General features: G+C 40.2%; 1 protein-coding gene across 1 annotated transcript; it reads left to right on the top strand.

Annotated features, from left to right (window-relative positions):
• The first annotated feature begins 1,996 nt into the window (after positions 1 to 1,996).
• On the top strand, positions 1,997 to 10,519 carry LOC147864643 (putative LRR receptor-like serine/threonine-protein kinase At1g06840). Its single transcript, XM_087318756.1, has 19 exons — positions 1,997 to 2,203; positions 3,201 to 3,348; positions 3,540 to 3,611; positions 3,789 to 3,860; positions 4,681 to 4,824; positions 4,915 to 4,986; positions 5,097 to 5,168; positions 5,285 to 5,359; positions 5,781 to 5,849; positions 5,949 to 6,020; positions 6,397 to 6,468; positions 6,562 to 6,651; positions 6,763 to 6,828; positions 7,558 to 8,069; positions 8,202 to 8,351; positions 8,620 to 8,961; positions 9,161 to 9,411; positions 9,575 to 9,709; positions 10,001 to 10,519. The coding sequence occupies exons 1-19, from the start codon at positions 2,080 to 2,082 to the stop codon at positions 10,337 to 10,339; spliced, it is 2,877 nt and encodes a 958-aa protein (XP_087174882.1). The 5' UTR covers positions 1,997 to 2,079; the 3' UTR covers positions 10,340 to 10,519.
• The last annotated feature ends 7,973 nt before the right edge of the window (positions 10,520 to 18,492 follow it).

Genomic DNA, 18,492 nt, shown 5'->3' with positions numbered 1-18,492 from the left:
AGAAAAGGAAACCGATGAAGGAATGACATAGGTAAAGCAAGCAGAAGATACAACAAGCAATAAAAAGGCTGAGAAGAAGGTTGTAATTGGATTAGACCAAACATTTGTACGAAATGTGTTTGAATTGCATGATAAATATCTGCAATATGCGAGTAATGCTTTGTACATCATTCCCTCTTTCACAAGGCTCAAATGGAAGCTTTTGAAGTCTTTTGTAACAAAGGTGTTGCTGGAAGCAGCAACGCTGAGCTATTGGTTCTATTTTGTAGCAGACATGCTTTTTAAAACTAATGGAAGGATATCTTGTTTAGAAAAAAAAAAAGGAAACCGATTATCTCATACATGATAGTGAATGAAAACAAAACATTTGAAAAAGGGTCCTTTGATTTTATATTGGAAAACCACGAGTAATCAATATTTCTTACTTTTTGTGTAGGGCATGCAGATTGACTTTCGTTGCAAAAGCTGATTTCTGGAAAAGAAAATGTAGAATGAAGACTCAGGTCTACCACCCACAAAGTGCATGTATCTTAACCTCCCTTAATGGCGATGTAAGTATGTAGGCTTATCTGAGGATTGTCATCATTTAAAGTTGCCAGTCGTAGCATTGACCTAAGCAACAATAAAAAGCCTCTCCATTTGAGGCCATCTTGCATGCTATGAGAAGTTGCAACTTAATGCTTGCGGATGAAGCAATAATATAAAGCCATTACGAAAAATCTATAGAATAAATTTACATAGTCTCCAGAAAAGCTCGAGATGAGATGTTGTCAATGATGCTTTCCTAGGACACGCGCACATACTCTCACACACATACATTATTTAATATATTGTTAATGATGCTTTTACAGGATCTTAGTTAATGATGCTTTTAGTGGATCTTCTCTCTCTCTCTCTCTCTCATCCATCTTTTCTTCATGACAATGGCTGGTTGTCCGACTACCAAACCAAATATAGTATTGTGTTGTTCTTTGCACATAATCAACTTGAGGATTAAACCAATATATATATTGATGTGCCACTCTTGAAACACAAAGACAAGTATTTGACAAGAGAGACTAAGTATGCGCACATGGACACAACGATGAAGCACGGACACAAGACACAAACACATATACACAAAGGTGAAGGCCAAGTATGTATTTAAACCCTATACACAAACACATGAACGCAAACACATTCAATATCTAAACCCTATACACAAACTCATGGACGCAAACACGAAAGCAATCAGATTCAATATCTTTAAACCCTATACACAAACACATGGACGCAAACATGGAAGCAAACACGAAAGCGAACAGATTCAATATCTTTAAACCCTATACACAAACACATGGACGCAAACATGGAAGCAAACACATTCAATATCTAAACCCTATACACAAACACAAACGGGAAGACATACACATTTTACATATAGATCTCTACACATGGATACAAACATAGATACATAGAACATATATTCTATCAATACACAACACTCCTATTACACGAATGCATGGGCCGAATCCAGACAAGGACACACGTGTGTAAGCACGGAATATAGACACAAGCACGAGCTCGGAAATGGGTGTAGGTAGGACACGATCATGGACACAATCACAAAGAGCACGAACACGAGCACGGACATGAGAACAAGCATGGACATGGACATGGACACCTTCACATTGTGTGTGTGTGTGTGTATGTGATAGAGAGAGAGAGAGAGAGAGAGAGAGAGAGAGAGAGAGAGAGAGCAAGAGGAAATCCTGAGATTAGAAAGTGGAATTAGTCCCCACATCCCCTGTTCCTCTGTCTGAAGAAATCATCATGAATCATCATCATAATAATAATAATAATAATAATAATTGTAATTGAAAAAGAAGAAGCAGAAGCAGCAGAAGCAGAAGGAGAAGGAGCAGGAGGAGGAAGAAGATTAGAGGGGAATGTAACTATTGAATTGGTGTTTGAAATTTTCCTTCCTTTTTTTTTACACTTCCATTTGAATCTGCCCCTTTCTCTCTCAGATCTCTCTCTCTCTCTCTCTCTCTCTCTCTCTTTCTCTTTGATTTTTGCCAACATTGGTAGCATACTAGCATGGCTTTCTCCTCACTGCTGAATCCATGGAAACACCTAACCTATGCCCCCTGCTTTTGCTTCCTTCTCATGGTCCTCTTCTCCCTGCCACACAACTCTGCCGCCATCTCTGATCCAGTAGAAGGTCTCTACATATAACTACAACATATTTTTGTATTCAATCTTGCGCTTGTCCTCTTCGTCATTTTCAGATTAATCCATTACATAAGAGAGACGAAATGAGTATGAGATAATTAGTATGTTCCATTGATTCACGTGCTTGTAAGCATTAGCATAATACTATGAAACCAGTGACAAAGATGCTGTTCAAGTCTGAGAGACAAAATCTCATTGCTCCAAAAAAATAATATTGCTAAAGTTAAAACAAAGACCTGTTTATATATAAGAGAGTATCTAATAATTGGGATGTTTCACTTCTTAATTCAATTATAAGCAGTAGTAATATGCTACAAAACAATACAAATGATGTGTTAAAAAAATGATTGCGTGAACTTTGTATCTATCATAGATAGTTGTTCAATTTATAATCAGATGTGTTCCGAGTACTAACTGATATAGTGGATTGCATATACAATTTCTGATTGATTGTATCAAGCGTTTCAGTAGTTTGCTATGTTTAATGCCTGCTCAGTAATACGCGATACTAGATTGTTGTGTATACAGTTTTTATTAAATTATCGATCCTATGTGACTAATAATCATTTTAAATATCCTATGTGACTAATGATCATTTTATATGCAAGTAAGTCACTACATGGTTCCAGTATAGTATGGATTGAGCCTACATGTCTAATGATCATTTGAGATGTAAATAAGTTTACTGGATGGTCTCAGATTTCTATATGTGGAATGATCATTTGAAATGTAAATAAGTTTACTACATGGTCCGAGATTTCCCAATATAAGTAACATACAACATGGTACTAATAAATTATCCGTAGTGATTAGCTACTACAAGTAGCTCATGGCTTTGTGGATTTACATATATATACATAACTCTTAATGATGGTTTGATATAATGGAAATAACTTAACTTAGTACCTGGTCGTGGTGGACGATTTGTATACGATTGTTACTGATATACATATGTATGTATGTGTTGTTTGTTGGTCATGGAACAGTTGCAGCACTTCAGGCCGTAAAACGGGAGCTAGTCGACTCTTTCAACAGATTAGAGAACTGGGTGGGGAATGACCCATGTGGAGAGGGTGCTTGGACAGGGGTTATATGTGGAACCATCATCAATGGCACACAACATGTCACAGAGCTGTAAGTCATTACCATTTCACATGGATTTCTTTTGATCCCCAACAGTTATAATTTGTAAGGTGTGATTGAATATTAGCAGTAACACCAGATTTTCTTTGGTTATAAGAAATTTTATTATAGTTTTCGCGAGAAATGGGTTGGCTAGTAATTCTAATGGATGATGGATTTGTTTGTTTGTTTCATGATTGTAGGCGCTTGCTCAATATGAATTTTACTGGGACTCTGGCACCGGATTTAGGGAACTTGACACAATTGGTCATTTTGTAAGTGCAGTTATTTCGTAATGACTGAATCATTTTGTAGAGTGACATGCAGAATAAAGATTCATATTGTGTAATGACATGCTAAGAAGTGAAACATTTGGGGCAGTAAGAATCATTTTTATACAGCCGCAGTATTTTTTAGGTAACTAATTATAGAGTTACCTTTGTGCCTTGCAGAAATGTTATGTGGAACAACATCACTGGTTCGATTCCTCCCGAAATAGGATTATTAAGTAATCTTTATTTACTGTGAGTATCTAACACCGGAGATTTAAACTTGTGAAATCTTTATTAATTAATCATTCATTGGTTAATCTTCTGTTTGATTTATTATGTTTAATCATAATTTAACGTGATTAGTAATTAGTGAAAGACTCCGAGAAACCCCCAGAGTTTTGCATTATATCCCTGATACACCCTTGGTCATCAACCCCCAAATTATATATGGGTATGGATCAGTGCCCTGTGTCATGCAATTCGAGGTACTATTACCATTACACTGATAAAGAAGAGGAACTACAGAGAAAAGGAAAATATGAAGGAAGAGCAACTGTACATTTATTTCCTTTAAGAGGCCAAAATGGCCAGTGATACCAAACGAGAGATTGTGTCTTAAAACATAGCCCCATCTTTGAGAACCAACAGCTAAATTTTTAAGGTAGCAGATAATCTCATGAGTGAAGCACTTGACAATTAGGAGCTTAGATGAACTGAAATTTCTGCCTTTCAAAAATCTCTCCAAGATGGGGCGATCCAAGATGGAGAGCATGATAAATGGCCATTTCCAGATCTATTACAAGCTCTGGCCGATGTTGTGGTTGAGAGACCGTGTACTTTTGTAGGCATGCTTCTTTGTTGACCTAGTCTTTAAAACTGTAGTGAAGAGCGATGTTGACTCTGTCCCATGAGTTGCCTCATGTTTTCCGGGGTCACGATTCAAGCTTCTCATGCGGTCAACCAAGGGCATGATTTGGGTAAATAATGTTCAAACATTCAGGGGGGTATTTCGGAGTTTTTCCCTAGAAATGATATGGTATTAATATTGTTGCAAGCATGAATAAAAATACAGGCTTCTCAATGGCAACAAATTGAGCGGAGTCTTGCCCCCTGAATTGGGAAATTTATCAAAACTCAATCGAATTCAGATAGACCAGAACAATATATCAGGTCCTGTACCAACTACATTCCAGTACCTCAATGAAGCAAAGCATTTGTAAGTATATTAACTGGATATTTTATCATATGCTAATCAAGTTTTGGAACTTGCATGTAATGACTATATGGTGATGTATTCATACTGCAGCCATATGAACAATAACTCATTGAATGGATCGATTCCTCCTGAGCTGGGAAGGCTACAACGTCTAGTCCATCTGTAAGAAGAATGCCTCTTTTACAATCTAGACAAATAATGATTGTTACTGAAAACAAGCCCTTCCTTATGTTGGATGGGTCTTCCACTCTCTTTCTTTTCTGATGTGGCAGCTTGTTAGATAACAATGCATTATCTGGAGAGATTCCATCTGAGATCTCAAATATCTCTACCCTACTTATTGTGTAAGAAATGCCTAACTCATTTTCAGTTAATTCAAGGAACTGATTATTTAAAGTTCTTATATTAAACCTAAGCAATAGTTCTTATATTAAACCTATGAAGTTTTCCATGATTACAGGCAACTTGACAATAATCAATTTAGTGGCAGCATTCCTGCTAGTTTTTCTAACCTCTCAAGCAGTGTCACAAAATTGTAAGTTTCATGTATTTCACATATACAATGCACGTTCTGCTTTTATGCACATTTGAAGGTGTGTGAGGGATCCTTATCAGAAAATGGCTGTGACTGCTCTTTGCCGATCTCCTTTCCAATGTCATAAAAATATGCTGGACCGCAGTTTGGTATTGATATGATATACCAAACTGCCACACATTCATTGTGCCCCTTTCGACATGCTATATTGAAAGAAAGTTTCATGTGCTAACTCTCGTCAATATGAGTAACAAAAGAAAAATTTCTTTGCTACCATAGATACCTTACACCTGAATGGTGGTCATGAAATCAAGGATCCTGTTTGATGCCAGATTATTGTTTTGAGCATATATTTTATCCATGTGCATGTATATTGTTTTGAAGTGTATTAATATCTTAAATCTGCTTTTGTGATCATCAGGAGTTTGAGGAATTGTAACCTAACTGGTAGCATCCCTAGCCTAGAAAAAATGACTTCGTTGGGATACTTGTAAGTTCACATCCCAAAATTTAAAATTCTATCATGCATTTTCAGCAAGATTTCAAAAGAATCAATGATCAGTGGCTCTTTGTCTAATTTGTTCACTAGGGATCTAAGTCACAATCAATTGACCGGCCAACTTCCAGCAGTGCCAGATGGGTCCAACACTATCACAACAATGTGGGCATACATACATACATACATACATACATACATACATACATTGATTTAAGTCCAAACTTTTCAACGTACTTACATACATACGTCATGCCTGCATACATGAATCCATCCATCATGCCAACATACCTACATCCATGCATGTATCCATCATACAAACATAACTACATATATGCATGCACACATCATGCCTACATACCTACATGCACACATGCATGCAGCATCATTCCTACATACACGCATGCATGTATCCGTCCATTCATCCATGCATGCATTCAAACACAATTTTTAGTTGAATACAAGTCACACATGTATATAGATATCTAAACATTATTTATGATGAAGTATATGTTCTTACCGTCTTGAATGTGTGTGATAGTGATTTGTCTTACAACCAATTGAGTGGTGACATACCAGAATCTTACTATAGACTGCTGAGTTTGGAACTCTTGTAAGTCACACGATTCTCTTATCACAGTAATATAGAGATCAAGATGAATCCAGAATTTAACAAATGCTTTTTTGGGGATCTGAATGTCAAAAGGATTTTGCGCGACAATTCTCTTGATGGAAATTTCACTGCGAATCAGATCAGCCATAATGAATTTCAAAGAGTAGACTCGGTGTTAATAATGTAAGAGACAACTCCATCTGGTTAAAGATAATTCCTTCAAATGTCCCAACATTGTCTTTGTAGCTTCAAGGAAATGGTTCGGGCTAAGCTTATAAATCATGTGAATTGCAGAGACATTATAAACAACAACATCACCGGATACAGTGGAGGAGCTCTTGTAAGCAACATCACAATAAGGTAAATAATAAGGAGCCATTGTCTTAAGATGGGAGAAAAAGTGTCTGTATATTCTTGTGTGAAACAAGGTGCATTGGTAAAGAAAAAACTTTTTTATCAAATCAATGGGGAACTCTCCAATACACAACTGTCTTCGGAAATGGAGTACAAGAATAACATAACATTCTCCAGCTTTTTCTTGCCTAATTGTATAACATTGAATCATTCCGTAAGGACAATACTTCGTTTGTTAAATTAGGGATTTATATAGTTTGTCAAACTCTGATTTAAGTTAGGCAAACATTTCTTTATATTTTCGTTTTCCAATGAATTTTTGTATTCATTAATGAGAATAGAGATAGATAGACCGGATTTTTAGGATTTATGTATTGGTTAACCAGACTAGGTATGGAGATTAGTGTATTAATTAGCATTTGCATAGATATCTATTTGGGAGACCAGAGATACAAGAACCTATGCCGTAGCTATTTATAATATCAATCTCTCTCTCTCTCTCTCTTTCTGTCTGTCTGTCTGTCTCTCTCAATCACAAATTTTATACCTTGTAATCAGTTTCCTCTGAAACATGTCTAGCAAATATTAAGTACAAATGGGGTCTTGTGTGACATCCGTAATTGGGTCTAAGTTCATTAATGAGGATTTTATCTAATATTTACTAGTGAAGGCTTCTATCCGACATGGTCGGTTAAAATGTCTTGAACAAATTAGTAATACAAACAATGTTTGCAGGTTATATGGAAACCCAGTTTGCAATGGTTCTTCATCACAATCCTATTGTAACGAATTCAATGGCACAGATGCTAATGTGACCCTCCCAACACCAAATATTTCATCACTTCCCTCATGCACAAGTGAAACTTGTGACACAGCGAATAATCAGGAGCTTGTTTATGGCCTCTATGTCCTCGGCATATGTCGTTGTGCTTATCCACTTCGAGTAGGATACCGATTAAAGAGTCCTGGATTTGCAATATTTCCTCCTTATGAAGAAGGATTTCAACATTACTTGTCATCGGGCTTGAATTTATCCGACTACCAAGTAAATGTTTCTTCCTATTCTTGGCAAACAGGGCCACGTCTCGCGATGGACATCAAATTATTTCCAACAAACAATACTAGCCAGTTTACACAATCAGAAGTTGAAAATCTGTACAGCACATTTGTAACATGGAACATCCCCGATAACAATACATTTGGTCCATATGAAGTAGTTTCTTTCGTGATTGGGAACCCTTATAACAGTAAGTCGGCACATCTAATTTCTGTCTGTAAGCCAAAAACTTGTGTTTAGCTTATCATACAACTTTCGTTTGTATATATTATACATTACATATAATGAATGGGGTGATCTGACTCTAGTGGTTCAATTCTAGTCTCTTTGCTGGCTCCGTCAAGTAGTGGTCTGAATGGTGGAAAGATAGCTGGAATTGTCATTGGAGCAGCGGTTTTCACAGCCATTGTTGTTTTCGTCCTTATGCTTCTCTTCAACAAACGTATGAGGCGATATGCTGGGCCATTAGCAGGTATGTCATCCTTTACAACTAGATGCAAATAAAAAAACAACTAGATATATTATGCCCTTAAAAGTGTACTATATGTGATGGAAGAAAGAAGCATATAAACACATGAATCTAACTATATATGTGGTTTATAAACAAGGAAGAAAATGCATGCATAGTATTGAGTGGTACGCAGAATATAGCATCGGCAACAATAACTGATTTGCAAAAGAAAATCATTAGTATTTAAATGCATACAAATCCATCCATGTTTTTGTTGACATCCTTGCAGTTCGGCGGCGCCATGAGCACATTAAAATAGCAGGAGTGAAGTATTTCACCTTTCAAGAAGTGGCCAATGCCACGAAAAACTTTGACAGTTCTATGCAAATCGGGCAAGGTGGATATGGGAAAGTCTACAAAGGTGTTTTACCTGACGGCGTAGAGGTTGCAATAAAACGTGCTCAAGAGGGTTCACTTCAGGGAGCAAAGGAGTTCTATACTGAGATTGAGTTGCTATCCCGAGTACATCACCGCAGTCTTGTATCGTTGCTTGGATATTGTGATGATGCAGGGGAGCAAATGTTAGTTTATGAGTTCATGCCGAATGGAACCCTGAGAGAACATCTAAATTGTGAGTATTCAAATCAAATGAATGGAATGTTTACATACTACTTTCAACAATAATGCTATATACTACTTTGTGTGATGATGTTACCATACACTTTCTCATGGTACATATTAACGTAGTACTTCTTAATGATGATGTTACAGATATTTTTAATACATTTGGTCCCAGTCTTAATAGTTGATTGATAAACTTGTATTTTCAGCTGGATCGAGATACCCCCTTGACTTTGCAACACGAATGCAAATAGCATTAGGTTCTGCAAGAGGAATTTTATACCTTCATACTGAAGCCAATCCACCAATTTTCCATCGTGACATCAAGGCAACCAACATCTTGCTTGATGCAAAGTGGAGAGCCAAAGTTGCTGATTTTGGGCTTTCAAAACTTGCACCAATATCTGATATAGAAGGTGATGCCGGTGGTCACGTTTCAACTGTGGTTAAGGGAACCCCGGTAATTTTTTACTCTTAAATCACACTTTAAAATTTAGTTGTAAATTTACAGTTACATAAGAGGCTTTCTATAGAAAAAAACCGTTCTATGACCTTAGCATTTTGAAACCTGTTTCTTATGATGATTACATGATGTATTTGTTTGCCATAATATCTTTTTTCAGGGCTACCTTGATCCAGAGTACTTTTTAACACGTAAGCTCACAGACAAGAGTGATGTGTACAGTTTCGGTGTGGTTTTGCTTGAACTCTTAACTGGCATGCAATCCATATCTCAGGGGAAAAATCTCGTGAGAGAGGTGAGATACAATTCTCAAATTAAGTAGTATAATATACAATATGATGGTTGAGATGATTATTGGCATGCAAACACATCCAAAAGATACCATGCACCACAAATCTATAATGCACAGCTGACAAGATTGATGCAATGCAAGTCTCCAGTCTTAAAAATACTACCCAAGTAATCTGACAATATTGTCATGATATTATATGCATTGTTGAAATGATTCTTGTTAGATGCAATGCACTACATCAAAACATGAACAAACATGAACATGTATTAATACTGGCATATATAAATAATGCAGGTGAATGTAGCCCATGAAGCTGGCATCATACTGTCGATTGTGGACAAAAGGATGGGCTCTTATCCAACAGAGTGTCTTAAGCCGCTCATCGACTTGGCAATCTCTTGTTGCAAAGACAACACAGATTCTCGCCCGTCTATGTCCGAAGTGGTGCGGACACTCGAAGCCATATGGAGAATGACACCTCGCCCAGATTACATGGTCGCTTCGGAAGACACCCCCACTCCGGACAACCATCGAAATGCTCTCTATTCTGGTGACTCTAACCCTTATGTTTCGTCGGATATCGATGGAAGTGGCCTAATGAGTGGTACTATACTTCATGTTGCTCCAAGATGAAAGAAGGAACACTTTGTGTGAGATAATTGTTTGGGCGTGTCCAAAAAAATACGACGGATTCCGAGTTTCTGAGTTGAGTCCCCTAGGGAGCATTCTGTGAATGTCCTATGTGTAATTATATAGATTCAAACCATGTATAAAGTTGCATGTACATACTAGGCTTTTGGTTTAGTGTTAAAACGGGATGTTATTAAAAGGATTATTTTATATATAATTCATTCCCCAGTTTGATTAAGCTCCTTGCCAACATAGCTTCTTCACTTCATTCTATCATCTTTTTTATTGAGACAAAAGAGCAGTCATGTGGTATCAATGAAGCAACAAGGTTTGACATTAAATTGTGGTCCCTCTTAGTCAAGTAAGCTCTCAATTGGATGTATGGTCATCTGTGTTAAGTCATTTTTTAGTCTTATCAATGCATATGTGGCTAATCAACAAAACCCTTCTTTAAAAAGTACTTGATGTGATCCTTAAGCATTTATTTTGGGGATATTCCTACAGTTAATTTAATGGAAGACTTTCAATTTTAAGAGATGTTTGAGACTTGCTAGTGGCATAAATCCCAGAGTATGACGGATGAGGTTGGGTGTTTAATGGAAGAAAAGAGATGTTTGAGACTCACTAATGGCAATAAGTTCCAAAGGATGATATATGAGGTTGGGTTTATGGATTAGATCATGGTCCATGGACATAATTTAATGGAAGAAAGAGATGTTTGAGACTCATTAGTAACAAAAGTCCTAGAGTAGGATGGGTGACATAGATTGCGGTTAGGACATTTAATCTTCACAATACATATCGTAGGTAGGTCAGATCACATGTTTGTAATGTATGATGAGGGCTTTTTGCTTGCAGTTTTTGATCATGCAGGTGTCTCAAGAATGTCCACTTAAGTTTTCTTAGAATGTCCATTGCACATTAAATTTTGGATACAAGAATGTCCACTTAAGTTTTCTTAGAATGTCCATTGCACATTAAATTTTGGATAGTTATTGAGAACGCGATCACTTTGATTTATCTCTTATCTTCCTCCAACATGATAATGTTGCCGAAGTTATGGGACAATTCCCCTCGAGAAAGATGTGATGTTTTGGCATACCTACCTCAATTTTGTCAAAACATATCACCCTCCAAGAAATGCATCACTCTAGGTATTCGCACAATTTGTGTTGTCGATACGGAGCGTGATCCATATTCGACGGGACTCGCTACCACCATGTACTAGGATTGATCCTTTAGAAATCGCATTGGTCTAGTACTTCCTTGTGATCAACAAGTGCACGACAATTTGGGGAACATATGTACTACCTTAAACAATATGCAGAACAATGTAGGAGTCTTTACAAGGTCAAGGTGGATAATGTTCATGGTCCATGGATGGGATATTTGTTTCTTTAATATTAGATGCTTTTTTTACCATTATGGGATTGATTGTGTAAAATGTTGTTCATTAAACAATTGTTAAACATATGCAATGTTAAATGAGGAGGGATAATATAGTCATCCTAGTATTGAACATCAAGTGTTGCAACACTAGAGATGCTATAGATTCTACCCTTCCCATGACTCAACTTCAAGCAGGTATGCCTTTCTTATTTACTTGGAAGTTTCTTTGAGATAAGAGAAAATATGGTTGTGTGGTACGTTAGGTATGTTATGAGTACCATACGTGTTATTTAACATACAATTTTAAGTACATCCCACGTGGTCAATGCCCGTTTACACTTTTGGCAGAAATGGCAGAACACGCCTATGGTGACACAAGGAGGAAGTGGCCCGAGGTGGAACTACCAGCCCCCACGTTGGTTGTTTCCTACTCACCTACCGCCCTCCCTTCGTTGTAGGGCCTAGGAGATGGCTCGTACTGGCAGACACTGAAGGGCACCGCTTTTAGCTTTAGGTATATACTTACTTTAAGTAATCAGTTTGAAAGGCTATGTAAGTAGTCTCATTTTCTTGAACTTGATCAGAGGGAGATTCCCCAATTTGTGTATAAGCCTCCTTGTATAGTCTCTTTGTAATAATCCTTCCTAACTAATGGGAAAGTAGCTTCATTTTGGAAAAGAAAAAAAAATGCCTATATAATTTAGAGTGAGTTTTTGTTTTTCATTCATTAAATGCCTATAAAAGAGTTCTTTACTAGAAAGTAAATTAAGTATAGTTAGATACGATGATACATTCCAAACTAGGAATCAAGGAACAACAAATTCTCATCTTCATCTTGGCGTAGATAACATTTAGCATATCTCACTATTAACCTATACACTTGCTTTCCCATTAGCATATCTGTAAAGAAATGAGGAGCAAGACTGGCTGAGATGCAGCAGAAGGACTGTGTGTGTGTGTACATAAGGCAAAACAGAGAGAGAGAGAGCTTAAGATAGAGATAAAAGATTGTATGTTACATTAACCAAAATACTTCCAACAGTATCTAAGTTACAAGGGGTTGGTTTAAATACCAACTAAGTTAGGGTAAGTGCCCTTCCTACTATTTACAAAACTAGCCTGGTATGTTCATGTGTTAGTGTGAATCTTATTACTATGGGAGGTTGAGTTCTACTATCAACACGCCCCTTCGAACACAACTTCCATCTGTTGAAAAGTTGTTTCGGTTCGGTCTTCGGAATCCGGCTTCCGGCGTTCGTAATCCTCGAACTGCATTGTTTGGCTTTTCGGCTTCGTGCTCGGTTTGATTAATTGCATGTTGCGTACTCGATCAATTGCGTACAGTGCACGTGTCACCTGCAGTACTCCCCCATAAGCTTGGCAATGTGGATGTTGTGAGACCAAGGTCCGATGCGAATTGCCCGAGCGACTCCTAAGGCCTTCGTAAAAATATCAGCAATCTGGAGGTGCATATTGATATGTTGTAGATCGATTTCTCTGAACTGTACGTTGTCGCGTTGCTACGCGCGTGCGTGGAGAAGGGCGAGACCACGGGGGTCTTGGACTAAGGAGTAGAGGAGAAGGAATCGGACATGGAATGGAAGCTTTGCTCAAGAAGAAGAAGAATGAACAAGAGATTAGATCGAACAAGAGGAAGATGGAGACAAGATGATCAATAAGATGTATTAAAACGAAATGAATGATTACAAAATGGTGGCCGCATAGGCCGCACCAAACGACTACCCGAAACCCTAACCGACGAAGATGAAGATAAAGATAAAGAAACCCTAACCCTAACCCTAATGCTCGACCTATGTGGTATACCTCGCACACTCAAAATAGGCAACCCCCACAATGGTGCCTTCCCTCTCCTTTTATAGCACAAGGAGGGAAGACCATTTACAAAAGCGAGACTAAAATATCCCCTTTCATTCAAAGGGGATATTTGCCTTGATTTGGGGAGGGTGAGATTGATGGCCCCTCAACTCCCACCTCCTCACAAACAACTAGGTACCTATGTACCACATAGTACCTCTCTCTCTCTCTCGCGTGGATGTGCGCACAAGACCACATCGCCTTTATACCTTAGGGATCTTATGGGGCATTTCTAGCACCATACCCTTTACCCCTATTATTATTACAAATACATTATGTACGTGTGCAACGTTGCACATCGCTCTTTGGCTCTCGTTGCTCAGGTTTCCGCTCGTGGACGAAAATCTTCACGACAACGCGCTCACGCATGAAGTGGTACTGCACTTCGATGTGTTTAGTCCGCACGTGGAAGACGAGGTTTCGAGTGAGGTAGATGTTGCTCATGTTGTCACAGAAGAGGCGAATTGGATCCGTAATGGGTTCAACGCCCAGATCCTTCAGTATAAGCTTGAGCCATACGGCTTCGCATGCGGCTACTGTCACCCCCCTGTATTCGGCTTCCGTGCTCGACAGTGCGACTGTCGGTTGCTTCTTACTACTCCAAGAGATCGCTCCGTTGCCGAGGAAGAAGACGAATCCGGATGTGGATCGTCTATCCGCTTTGTAGCCTACCTAGTCCGTGTCTGTGTATCCTTCGAGTCGAATGGTCGTATTTGACTTATACATAATGTCGTAATCCATCGTACTACTGACATACCGGAGTATCCTCTTAGCGCAATCGAGATGAAGGTTTCGCGGATTCTACATGAATTGGCTAAGAAGGCCGACCGAATAACTAAGATCAGATCGCGTGATGGTGGGATAGATTAAGTTGTCGATTAGTTGACGATACTGAGTTGACTCGCACACAGTTGTGTTGGAATCCGCATCCATCTTGAGATTACAATCAAGAGGGGTGGACACATGTTTGCATTCGGTCATTCCGAACTTTTAGAGCAAGTTGAGAACGTAGTGCCGTTAAGAGATCATTATTCCGACTGGTGTCTAAATTACTTCAATGCCTAGGAAGTAATGGAGCTCGTGCAGGTCTTTCATTCCGAATCTGACGAAGAGAAGTGATTTGACTTTGTTAATCTCGTCGAGATCCTTTCCTCTAATGAGCAAATCATCCATGTAAAGGATGATGACAATCGAGCTATCCGACTCGTTTCGGATGTACAGGGAAGTATTGGATTTTGACATTCGAAATCTGATCTGATGAAGATGTTGCGTGATCTTCGAGTGCCACACACGGGGTGCTTGTTTGAGGCGGCATACGACGTGCGAATGACTACGCGATTCAAATTCGGGTGGTTGAATCATATATACTTTCTCTTCTAATTCTCCTTGGAGGAAGGCGGTTTTCACATCACTGGTGGAGGTGCCACCCTTTTGTTGCTGCAAGAGCAATTACGGTCCGCACGGTGGTCATCTTTGCCACCGGGGCAAAGGTCTCTTCGTAGTCTACGCCGTGCGTTTGCGCGTATCCTTTCACAACGAGCCGTGCTTTGAAGCGATTTACGAAGCCATCGGCATTGTATTTCACTTTGTAAATCCATCGACAGCCAATCGCTTTCTTGTGCGATGTGTGAGGGACGAGATCCCATGTCTCATTTTTGAATAATGCTTCCATTTCCTCATGCATCGCATCAACCCATCGTGGATCCTTTACAGCTTCGGAAAGCATCTCCAGCTCTAGTACTGACGCTACCTTCATCATGAAGGCATAATGGTACGCCATATAATCGTTGTAGCCGAAGCGGCTTATAGGGTTCTTTTCACAGATCTTCATATTCGGACATCTTGGCCTTCCCTTTGTCGAGTTTCCGGCTTGATCGAAATGTGCTTTGGTCACTCGGGGGCTCCCGTGGTCCACTAAGTCGTGTCGTAATCGGGCTTTCTTCAAACATACACGTGAGCTGATCTTCGTCTTCTATCTCCATTTCGGCGGATTCTAGGTCGAGCGGATTCAAATTCGAAGTTGTTTCTGGTGCGTACCAAGATGCGTACTCGTCGAAAACGACATCTTGACTTACGCGAGCTTTTCGGGTAGATGGGTTGTAGCATTTGTTCCCCTTCTGTTCGAGTGAGTATCCTACGAGGATACATTTCTCCAACTTCGGGTTGAGCTTTTGTTGTGTATCGTCGGGAATATGTACGTAAGCGATTGCGCCGAAAATGTGGACATGTGATAAGTCCGGCTTCTTTCCAAAGAACTTCTCATGAGGAGTTACGTCGTGTACTCCCGAGGTTGTGCACCTATTCATGAGGTATACAACTGTGTTCGACGCTCCTGCCCAGTACGATTTCGGTAGGTTCTTCTCATTCATCATAGCCCGTGCGACTTCTACTATGTGTCGGTTTTTACGCTCAACTACGTCGTTCTGCAGAGGTGTGTGACAGCATGAGAATTCTCATCGGATTCCTTCGTTTCATCCGATCGAAGGCCGCGTACGTGCCGACCCGTAGCTTTTTCGACTTTGGCTTTGAATCTCTGGAAGTATCTAAACACTTTTCTCTTTTGTTCCATCAGGTAGATCCAGGTATTCCTGGAGAAGTTGTTGATGAACGTGACATAGTATCAGCATCCGCCGAATGTGGCTATCTAGGTCAGTCCCCATACATCTGAATGTATGACATCCAAGATTCCTTTGCTCACATTCCACTCCTTTGGGAATGGGTGATGGCGTTGTTTTCCGAATTGGCATGCTTCGCATATGCCCATAACCTCCTTCGCCGTAAAATTCAGGAGTCCGATTACGACTCCTTTCAATTGCATGTTCTGGAGATTTTGGAGATTGATGTGGCCGATTCTCTTGTGCCACATATTTATGTCGATTTTGACTTTATGGCCCTTTGTGAACATGGCTGACTTTACCTCATTCAATTCGAGGCTAAACATACGGCCTTCTCGTCGACCGTGGGCTACGACTTGTCCGCCCCTTTCGATAAAACACCCGTCGTTGTTGAATCGGACCTGCATTCCTTGTTCAACAATCTGGCCGACCGAAACCAAGTTTTTCGGGATGGTCAGGACATGTAGTACGTTCTTGAGATCGGTTTGTTTGTCATTGTTTCCGAATGGGACGTTCCCGATATGCTGTATTGGATGAGTCGTGTCATCGCCTGTCTCGACATATCCGGGTCGTTCGGGTTTTCATAATTCTCGAAACCAATCTTCATGAGACGTCATGTGGTTGGATGCTCCCGAGTCAACAAACCATACGTTATTTGAGGCAGAGGTGCTAGTTGAGGCCCGTGCTGACATCGAGTATGCTTTGTGCCTCATTACGAACATTCCGCCATGGTCTTCATAGTCGGAATTCGTGGCATAATTTGTAAACATTCTACTACGATCGTCGTAGTCAGAATTCGATGTGTAATTCGTGAACATTCCGCTACGATTGTCGTAGTCGGAGTTCGATGCGTAGTTCGTGAGCTATCGGCTAGTTGAAGCCAAGTCTCGTACCTTTTTCCGGCACTCCTCTTCATAGTGGCGTGTTTTCCACAGTACCCACATTTGATCGGGGTATTACGATTGCTTGGTCCGGCATGATGACTCCCCCTTCTGATGAACTCTCTGGGACCGTTCTGTTGGAAGCAATGTCGTCTGTGCGGAAGATCTTGAAGCACTCGATTCCTGTTTATTCCCTGTGTATGACAGAATGTAGGTCGTTGCACAGAGAGAGAGAGAGAGAGAGACACACAAAAGAGTTTCTTATTTCATAGAGCAACCATACAACAACCAACCTCACAAAGAGGTTACAAGGTCACTATATATAGTGACCGACTTAGGGCAACTGCCCTTTATGCTAATTACATAAATGACCAAAACGGGATGGTGTGAATACGTCCATTATACACAGGTATTCGACACTCCCCCGTAATGGGCGTATACATGGGTTATCTAAGGTTACAGGTATAGACTTAGGTTCTCGGACATATCAGCTTTGTTCGAGTCGGCAGGGTCCGAAGGCAGAAGACCGAACTGGTCGGGTCGGAACAGTTGAAGCCGATCATTAAGGAACTGATGTCGGTTGTCGGGAACCATCCTGCTCTGTGTCCGGCTCTAACCGGACTGGTTTGTCGTTACGCCCATCTGATGCCGAAGAGACCGAAAACGGTCTGCCGAAAGACACTTGGTCATTCCATCTGCGACATTGTCGGTTGTGGATATTTTCTCTAGACCGATTTTCCCTGAAATGACGCAGTCCCGAACGAAGTGATATCGAACGTCGATATGTTTGGAGGCGTTGTGGTGAACCGGATTTTTCGACAAGGCAACAGCACCTTGACTGTCGCTGTAGACAACTGGAGCCGAGTCATGTTCGACTTGTCGAAACGTGTGCGCCAGCCGACCGAGCCACAAAGCTTCTTTTGCTGCGTCGGACGCAGCTACATATTCTGCTTCGGTCGTTGAGGTCGCTGTGCACTCCTGAAGTTTCGACTTCCACGAGATTGCTCCATTGCCGAATTTGAAGCAGTATCCGGTTGTTGATTTCCGACTGTCTATACAGCCGGCGAAGTCCGAGTCGGTGTAACCGACTACGCCTGAGGTTCGGTTCGGACCGAAAAGAATGCCGTGATCTTTTGTGCCAGCCAGATATCTGAACACATGCTTGACTGCGTTCCAATGCGATCGGCCAGGATTGTGCATAAATCTGCTAACGACTCCTACGGCATGAGAGATGTCAGGCCGTGTCACGACCATCAGGTACATAAGGGAGCCGAATGCCGGTGCATACGGTACCGACTTCATATCTTCCCCCTCCGAACCGGATGTCGGGCAGTCTCGCTGAGAGAGCCGAAGATTCATAGGGAGTGGGGTTGAAGCAGATTTGGCTGATTGCATG

This window comes from Azolla caroliniana, unplaced genomic scaffold (genome assembly GCF_043228905.1).
Source record: "Azolla caroliniana isolate FFs.n. ecotype wild unplaced genomic scaffold, voAzoCaro1.0.p SCAF_4, whole genome shotgun sequence".
Classification (NCBI taxonomy): domain Eukaryota; kingdom Viridiplantae; phylum Streptophyta; class Polypodiopsida; order Salviniales; family Salviniaceae; genus Azolla; species Azolla caroliniana.
This window is presented reverse-complemented; position numbering and strand designations above follow the sequence as displayed.

Excerpts from the sequence above, each read along its gene's own strand:
- LOC147864643 (XM_087318756.1), top strand. The coding sequence starts at position 2,080 with ATGGCTTTCTCCTCACTGCTGAATCCATGGAAACACCTAACCTATGCC. Across the intron at positions 3,612-3,788 it reads TTGACACAATTGGTCATTTT|AAATGTTATGTGGAACAACA; the intron begins GTAAGTGCAGTT and ends TGTGCCTTGCAG. Across the intron at positions 8,352-8,619 it reads ATATGCTGGGCCATTAGCAG|TTCGGCGGCGCCATGAGCAC; the intron begins GTATGTCATCCT and ends ACATCCTTGCAG.